General features: G+C 43.2%; 1 protein-coding gene and 1 long non-coding RNA gene across 2 annotated transcripts in view; both read left to right on the top strand.

The window, feature by feature from the left end:
• The first annotated feature begins 1,394 nt into the window (after positions 1-1,394).
• LOC140217367 (uncharacterized) lies at positions 1,395-7,053 on the top strand. Its single transcript, XR_011893908.1, has 2 exons — positions 1,395-3,524; positions 3,617-7,053. It is a non-coding gene; the product is annotated as an uncharacterized lncRNA (long non-coding RNA).
• Positions 7,054-7,790: 737 nt separating this feature from the next.
• Positions 7,791-9,495, top strand: part of LOC126537572 (uncharacterized) — a 31,738-nt gene continuing 30,033 nt past the window's right edge. The window contains exon 1 of the mRNA XM_050184689.2: positions 7,791-8,719. Coding sequence (XP_050040646.1) covers positions 8,316-8,719 — 404 coding nt within the window. The 5' untranslated portion in view covers positions 7,791-8,315. The remainder of the gene's footprint in view (positions 8,720-9,495) is intronic.

Here is a 9,495-nt window from a genome sequence, read left to right as displayed (position 1 = left end):
GGCTTTTTTGCAAGGGGCCAGGCTTTGAAACCAACCATTGCACATCTTTATTCAAAAATGCATGCAGAAAGGAAATTTGGACAGTGCCCGGCCCACCATCTTGTGGCAGCATGAGATGCCTTATATACTAGAAGGGTACTTACATTGAGCAAGTTAATTCAGACAAGTTTCTCAAGTGAGCGAAGTTGGCAAAAGCAGAGTCATTGAAAAGGTTGTCCAAGAACAATGTGTTGCTTCTGAATATCTACTGTTCAAGTTTACTGCTGCTCCTCGTCTACCAAGTATAAAGTAAAAATTATAGTTTCGCCCATAATGCGAAGCAGTGATGTGATAGCTGGCGAAGTGTGCTGTGCAGTAAGCCTTAGGCTGTTTCGTGGGGTGTTAAAGTGAACATTCGCAGGTGCAAGTTTGCAATCTCCTTTCAAGAAGTGAAAGAAGTGAGGGTCATATTTGTTCGTGAAGTTCTGCCTCTCTATGGTGAATCGGAGAGACTCGACTTTTACTCCTCTTCTTACCCATCCAAGCTTAGCCACTGTTGTCTTTACTGAAACAACCCTTTAGCTTCTTTCTGGATTTGCTTGACTTTTTTCAAACTTATATCTCCAGTAGAATAAGGGCAACACTGTACTTTAGTCAACCAAGGGAACAGGCTGTCTTCAGGAAGGGATACTCTTCTATATATCACATCCATGTCATTAATCAGGTTATTGAGAAATCCGCAGAGTACAATAAACCTCTCTATATGGCTTTCATAGATTACGAAAGGGCATTTGATTCAGTAGAGGTACCAGCAGTCATAGAGGCATTACATAATCAAGGAGCACAGATCGCTTACATAAACAGCTTGGAAAATATCTACAGAGTTTCTACAGCTGCCCTAATTCTACACAAAAAAAAAAGCAGGAAGATACCTATAAAGAAAGGGGTCAGACAGGGAGACACAATCTCTCCAATGCTGTTCACTGCATGCTTGGAAGAAGTATTCGAGCTATTAAACTGGGAAGGCTCAGGAGTAAGTATAGATAGTGAATATCTCAGCAACCTTCGGTTTGCCAATGACATTGTTCTATTCAAGAACAATGCAGACGAGTTACAACAAATGATTGATGACCTTAACAGAGAGAATGTAAGAGTGGGGTTAAAGATTAATATGCAGAAGACAAAGGTAATGATAAATAGCAGGGCAAAGGAACAAGAGTTCAAGATCGCCAGTTGGCCTCTAGAGTCTGTGAAGGAGTATGTTTACCTAGGTCAATTAATTACAAGGAACCCTCATCATGAGAAGCAAATTCATAGAAGAATAAAAATGGGTTGGATCACATATGGCAGACATTGTTAGCTCCTGACTTGAAGCTTACCATTATCATTGAAAAGGAAGGTGTACAATCAGTGAATTTTACCAGCGCTGACATATGGGGCAGAGACTTAGAGACTGACAAAGGAGCTTGAGAACAAGTTAAGGACTGCACAAAGAACGATGGAATGAGCATCGCTAGGCATAATGTTAAGAGACAGAGAGCGGTTTGGATCAGAGAGCAAACGGGTATAGACGATATTCTAATTGACATCAAGATAAAAAAATGGAGCTGGGCAGGTCATGTAATGCGCCAGTTAGATAACCGTTGGACCATTAGGGATACAAAATGGGTACCAAGGGTACCATGGGTACGAAGGGTACAATGGTTACCAAGAAACGTAGTCAAGGGCAGCAGAAGACTAGGGGGAGTGATGTACTTAGCAAATTTGCAGGCTCTAGTTGGAATCGGTTGCCGCAGGACAGAGGTAATTGGCGACCGTAGGGGAGAGGCCTTTGTCCTGCAGTGGACATAAAAGAGGCTGATGATGATGAATCCTAATGATCCATCAGTGGTTCGTCATGCACAGGAATTGAGATTTCAAAATGTGCTGCCACAGTGAACGTGTTAAGTAATCAGTAGTCATAAATTGTCTCACATTTTATTATTAACTTTATGGCCACAATGTCAGTACAAGGTTTGCAGAGCACTTTTGAATACATCAATTTCAATTGTTTGCAACATGCTACCTTTACACAGCCCCTCTTTCCCATGTTTAAAGAAAGCCTCTGTAACTAGCAAACCGCAAGCAGTGACGGCTTCTAAATTATGTTGTACTTTATTTTTAACATGGTAAAAGGAGTTATGCAAATGTGTTGCAATATAAGAATGGTGTTATCAAGTCTGCTATATAAACCTTGTATTCTTTTGACATTGTGGCTATTCAGTTAATAATTAAAGTGTTAATTAATCAGTAGTAATTGCTTAATTAAAAAAGAACACAAAAAATATTGGAGGCTTCTTTAGGTTGCTAATGACAGAGAGTTGCTTTCATCTGCATAGAAGGCTTCATTCTTTATCTTTTCTTAACTTGCTCCATGTTAGATTGGACACCCAGTATACTCGCAATGTTGACTCTGCAAAGGATATGACAGGCCTTTCAATGGCTTGTGCCAACTTCTTTTTATTCTGTGCTTGTTTTAACTAAGGGACATACCTTTTATAAAGCCTAGTTCTAGCATAATTGCCTTGAGGTTTATTTTATGCAGTGAAATAGCCTATAAAGAATAGTTTGTGTCAAGGTTACTAGCATTCCAATTTGTTACCAAATCTACACTAAATAAAGAGATCCTATGAAGATGGGGCCTTAAATGATCGGCAGTAAGCAAAGAAACGAAGCCTCCCAGAGCCAACATTTAAAGTCTTCATCCACTGTTGAGCAATTTGTCCTTAGCATGTTTTAGAGTTTAACAACTCACATTTATTCTAACACACGGCAGAAAAGGCATGTCAATGTTTAGGGTTGTTGGCAAAAAGCCACAGAAGACTTGACAAGTGACCTTCAAGCCGTTATTAACACAGAGGCTGCAGGATGCAGAAAGTTTTAGCTACCATTACAGCCTATTCGCTATATAAAGGTGCTTTAACAAATATTGCAAGTATAGCCACCAGTGCAAAGAGAGACAAAAAGAAACAAATAAAAAGAAAATGCATGCTGAAGTAAGCAATCACATGAAGTTGTTCCTTTACACCTGTGTTTATTTCTTGAAATTTTTCTGGTGCTGTATGACTTTTTTTTTTTTTTTTGAATTTCCAGTAACCATCATCATCAGCTACTGATGCATCTGAATGAAGCAGACTGAGTGTGGAGAGGAGTCAGTTTCTGAAGTTTGAAGAATTTCTCGGGGTGCTTCCTGCCTTTTTTCATCCCTTCTTTTTTCATACCCTTTTATAGCATGCTGCAGTCTTAGTATTGCCGTCTTTTGACATCATTGCATCAACTAAGGACGGCAGGAAAGCACTCTTTAGTCTTTTCTGTGAGATGGTCTGACAGCTATTGACTCTATGCTGTCATGATCGGAGAAGTAATTTTTTCTTTAATTTTCCTGGATTTCCATGCGGCATATAGTCAGTATAAAGTTATGCATAAGCATGGAGGCCTATTTCATGCAGATACTGCAACAGCGACATGAAATGTATTGTCCATGAGCCATTGTTCATAGACTTCAGGTTGGTTGCTTCTAACCTTCACACCCCTAAGTACGCTTTCGTGGACTTTGTCCCTAGTCATGTCCAAAATAAATGGCGAACATCTGTTGCAGATACAGGAGCTGAGCACTTCAGATAGTGGACATTGTCTTCATATTGTTGACCCCAGATACAAGTGATGCCTGGTGTAAGTGGCCGGCATGAAGTCTCCAAAGGATGGACCAGTTATTTGTGTTTTGTTTCTAACTGTGTTGAAACAATCCGAGTCTTGGGGCCAAGCACATTGAGTAAATAAACATTTCTTGTCAGGCTCATGCTCAAATCGAGTGCACGGGGGTTGGTTACATGTTGAATGAGCACCTTCAATTCTTTTGTTGAGCTGGGCATTGTGCTGTCTGCCAGCTACACTTCATTTATTCAGTATTAGTTAAAGCAAAACGGGCTTTTGCTTTAAATAGATGAGGATAGGATTGGTCAGCGATAGAACCTATTGTCAGATTACCAATGTATCTCAGCATCCTGAGTTGTTAGTGCCTACTGCCTGGAAGAGTGCAATACAAAATTTTTGGGTTAGTTGTTTTTTAATTATAGGAATATGTAACCTTTTAAGTGCCTTTGTTTGTACTGTAAGGAAATTCTGAAACGGAACATACACATTTATGACTGTGCAACAATGAACACCTTGAGCATTTTTTTTTTTTTTACAAAAAGAGGAGGTCGTTAATATTGTTTCTTTGCACCTGTCTGTATCATAGTGCCTGGTGCATAGTTGCAGGTCGTTTAAAATAAGCTGTGGACAAAACACATTGCACAACAGGCTAACACGCTATAATGTAGAAGTGTGGTGAGCAATTGAATAAATAGTAAAAGTATTTTATGGGGATATTCATTTTCATTTTAATGTCCATGAAGTGTTTTGGGATGGTTAGCATATGAAAGAGGAAGTGGGCAAGGGTGCTGGGAGTGCTCCAAATAGTTCGGCGTAGACTCGCCAGGAAAACTAGTCTAATTTAGCCCCCCCCTAATGAAAGTTCCTCCACAAGTCTATGTACAGTTGCATGCAATATGGGCTGCAGCATGGAGCTTGTGGTCGAAGGGGCCCAAGACTGCATGGAGACAACCACATATGAAAAATTGGAGAAGTAAACACCATGCCAAACAGGTATTTATTAAAGTAATTTTCTGTATGTCTGCACTGCCGTGCCATCATGAGGCCCCTTTGACCATAGGGACCGTGTTGCAGCTCACGTTGCACGTGCCCGTACATAGAATGTTCAGTAGAACAGTAGTGCCCTTCCATGAGAACATATAAAGTCATTCAAGGACTCAGTTTGGTAATGTTGCTTTTTCCAATGCTATTCCTTTTCACGCATCGTTAGCGGTCAGAGCAATGTTTTGCCTGCATTATCAACAGGATCAGCTGGCCATCAGTGGTGGATGGTAAGACTAGTGTAGAATTGAGTGGTAGGCATCTCTTCAAGATTGCAGTCTAGGCTTCACAAAAGAAAATTGGTAAAATGGAAAATATATTCACTGTACTTTTCTTACTTATATTTTTTTTTTCCTTGTGTAGTTTCTGTATCGCCTCAAAACAATAATTCAAAAATGTAACACTCTACTGGAGAATACACCCCACGGCATCTGTAGTATTCCGACGGCCCTTTTTTCACAGTCCCTCGCGACAGGCACTATCCCCGATGATTGGCAAATAGCCAAGGTGGCACCCTTTTTCAAGTCAGGCGACCGTTCTTCACCATGCAACTACAGACCTATTTCGCTAACAAGTACCATATGCAAGTTCATGGAATACGTCATTCACTCCCAGACTGCCAAATACTTAGAAAGCCACAACATAATATACCAGTATCAGCACGGTTTCTGCAAGGGCTACTCTTGTGAAAGACAACTTGCAGGGCTTGTTCATGACCTACACTCGTCCGTTGACACTGGCTCACAAGTAATGCAGTTTTCCTTGATTTCTCTAAAGCTTTTGATCGCGTTCCGCACCATAGACTACTACTCAAACTTGCATGCCTAAACTTTCACCTTAACGTCCTCGCATGGGTTAAAGCTTTTGTTTCTTCGAAGCTCCAGTTTACTTCTGCTAACAACTACAATTCTTCTTTTGCCCACGTTACTTCCGGTGTCCCCCAGGGCAACGTGCTAGGTCCTTTACTTTTCTTAATCTATATTAACGATCTTCCTTCTTGCATAACATCCTGGGTTCGTCTCTTTGCTGATGATGTCGTAATTTACCACACAGTTTCCTCTGATATCGATCGCCAATGCTTGCAATCTGACCTTGATGCAATTACCTTATGGTGCTCCAAATGGCTAATGTTGCTTAATATCTCTAAAACCAAGGTAATGACATTTAACAGCCAAAAGTCTCGAATTTGAAACACTTACTTCATTAATAACAGCACGATTGAGTCTTCCACTTCCTACAAATATCTTGGCCTTCATTTCCAGACTGACCTAATGCGGCAGCACCATTTAGTTTAACCCTGGCAGCTGCTAACAGCACTCTTGGAATACTTAAACGAACCTTCAAGCAAGTGCCACCACTCATACGAAAACTGGCATATATCACAATCATTCGCCCGAAAATTTAATATGCTGCAGCAATTTGCGATCCCATCAGGTATACCTAGCCTCTAACTTTGAAGCCCTGCAGAACCATGCTGCTCAATTTATTTTTTCAGATTATTCAACGTTCACCAGCGTTACATCATTAAAGAAATGTGCCGATTTGCAATCCCTGAGCCTTCGACGCAAACACTCTCGCTTATCACTATTTCATAAAATTTTCCACCACTCCTCACTCCGTGATGATTTTTTTCAGTCACCGTTGATTATCTTTCCTCGCCGCAATCACCCTGACAAAGTGGAATGCATTTTGTGTCAATCATCAACTTTCGCTCAATCCTTCATACCATGCACTATCGATTGGAACGATTTACCCTCATACATAGCCATGGAAACTGACATAGCCAAATTTAAAGAAATAAATTTCACTACTGTGACGTGCTGTTAAAAAAAGTTGTGTTTTCTTATTAAGTGTGTTTGATATTTTTGTTGCTTTGCGAATTGTTGCTTGCTCCACATATTTATGTACATTGTTTTTTGGTTCAATTTCACATATGATAACTACACTGCCTTGTTGAGCGGTAAAAATTGCTTGTAAATGTTTTTCCTTTTATGTATGCTGTACCTGAATGTACACTTGTGTTGTTTCTTGTAGCCCCCCCCCCCTATGTAATACCCTCCTTTGAGGGCCTTTGGGGTATGGCAAATAAATAAATTCCTTCCAGAGCTGTGAAAACTGGTTGTGCAGTTTTCCTCTCTGCACTTCTCATGAACAGTCAGTAAGAGTTTATTCTGCTGTTAAAATTCACTGCGGCCACATGTAATGTCCTTCTGTCTGTGGGCACCAGGCTTCTTGTGTGAATGCTAGCTAGGTATAAAGAATCCAGTGAAGTCTGTAGAGCCCTTCAAACTCCATAACCTGCTCCTGAGCATCTTGAATAAAATTGCATTTGCCTAACAACTCTGCGTTGTCAGTTTGCTTGAAGTCTACCTTATTCTGTGTGCAAGTCTGCATACTGCAATGAAATGGTTAACCAGCCGTGTACATTTAGTCCCTTGGACATATAGAGTTGCTATATGCCTATTCTGTTTGTTTTTCTCCCATTTAGATTTGACAGTGCCACAAAGATTGGTGCATAAGTTCTGAAACATTGCAAATTTGTCACTGTTGATTCTATGCAGGTAAGATTAGCATGCATAATTTAATTGGCATGTCCTGTGTCTATGTCACAGCACATAAACATGGTTGGTTGTAATTTGTGAAGCACTTGAAAATTCACGACCGCTAAAGAGAGATGGGAGACTTCAAAGGTGAGTCTTGAGTAGTTCTGAGAGCGCCACAGTAGATACAAGGGCCGCCATCTTTATTTGAACCCTGTACACGGCAGGCTAAAAAAAAAAATACGTGATGCACTCGTGAATGTAAATGCACGAAGGAGCCCACTGTCGTATGACTTGCCTAAGGCAAGTACTACTAGTAAGTATACTTTTCTAACTTCTATCACAGCCGTATGCCGTGCGTGCTGTGCTGAGGTGGGAATTACTGCTAGACAGATGTCGCCAGTGCGGCGACTACTCGTTTTCGTACATCATGCGGTAACGTCAGTAACATGCACTGAACTGGTGACCGCGTTAACGTCTGTTTAACGTTCGCAAACGTGTGATTTGCCGCTGGAAGGAAAACGCCTTTCTGTATCTCGGTCGATGGCACTTTTTACCGCATTGCCGACACAAATCTACCACCAGGAATGTTGACGGTGTGTTTAACATCAAATTGTACGTGCGATTACATCCGGCGCTGGTATCAGCGGAACTACCGCTATCGCAACTACTTTCAATCGCTTGCCAAGCGAGTGCACGAGTTTTGAGTGGGTGAGGGCGTTTCGTTCATGCGGCGGCTACTCGCTGGCGGATGCGCACACACGTGAAGACAGCCGTCCGTCCGTTCGCAGCGGCAAGGCTCGAATGCGGTGTGCGAGCAGGCGCTGGGTTTCTACATGCAGCGTGGCACTGGCATTGTCGAATTGTGCTTTTCTCGGTGCTCGCCATGAATGGGCAGCGAACGAATGACTCCAAGAGTCGGCATTTCTGGACTCGTCTGCACTGATTCGCCCCGCCAGCCTCTGTCGCAGCGGACTGAAAACGCCTGTACCTTGGCTCGGCGACACGGCCAGGAAAAATCACCCCTAGTTAAGCTACCTGAATCAGGTGAAGAGGGGCCAAATGACGGCTACAGATGCGGACTCGCATGCCGTGTGCTACAGGATGCTCGAAGAATTGATGCAGGACACGGAGGTCGTCGTCACGGACCTCAAAAGGCACGGCATCAAGCAGAGCTGCGGTGGCAGCAGCGTCTTGAGTGTTGTCCCTTCAGCTGCGCCGCTGGACGGATGTCTCAGTCCGCAGGAAGACGAGCAGCTGGTCACCAACGGCGGCAAATGTGGGAGCAGCGGGAGCGTCGATGACGGAAGCAGCAGCTCGACGGACGAAGCCTCGGATGTCACAGGCATCGCGGTAGCGCGTCGCGGGTCGCCGGTCAGCTGCTGTTGCGGTGACAACCGCGGTTTCAACGTGAGGGACAACCAGAGAGACGACATGACTGGAATCATGGTGGCCAATGGCGGCAGGTGAGAGCTCTTCGCGCACTCGTATATGTGCGGCTTATTAGTTTAGTTCGGAGGAGGAAAATTAAACGCATGGGTCGATGTCAGAAGTTTTCTCACTAGTTTAAATTCTCTGTTACGACGTATGTGCGTTCCCTTACGTCTGGGACACGCATTGCGCGAATAAACTAACGTTGCTGGCTTGCTGCATAATACGTGAGTGTTGCTCCTTTTGCCATAGCTAAATTCTCGCGGGCTTGCTTGCGTGCGTGTGTGTATGCGCGCGTGTGTTTAATGTTTGGCGTTTACTGGTTGCCAATTACGATACCATGGTGTTGAACTTCTCGCCCTCCGCGGTGACTCACTGGCTATGACGCGTTGCTGAGCGCGAGGGTTCGATTCCCGACCGTGTTGCCCACATATGTCTGCGGGGGAGGATTGCAAGAACGCCCTTGTACCGTGGTTGGGGCAACTTTGGGCTTAAAATGGTCCCTTGCTTGGCTCGCCTATGAAGGAAGCGCGTGGTGCCACGTGTGAACGGGCCGCGGCATTATGGCGAGTGGTAGCCTGTGTGAAACCTCGGCATGCAATTTTGATGCGCTGCTGTTCTAAATGTGTTTTGCGTGTGTAGTCAAGCCGAATTTTGCGAACTGACGCGACGTAGTAGTCAAATCCGTGACATCGCAAACGTCTACCATCCGCAGACAAAACAAATTCGCAGCAAGTACGAACAACGTTGTGTGATAGTCTTCCTTGCCTTTGTATCAAGCACTTCGTCGCGCTTCTCGCCGCAAGAATGG

This window comes from Dermacentor andersoni, chromosome 4 (assembly GCF_023375885.2).
Source record: "Dermacentor andersoni chromosome 4, qqDerAnde1_hic_scaffold, whole genome shotgun sequence".
NCBI lineage: Eukaryota > Metazoa > Arthropoda > Arachnida > Ixodida > Ixodidae > Dermacentor > Dermacentor andersoni.
This window is presented reverse-complemented; position numbering and strand designations above follow the sequence as displayed.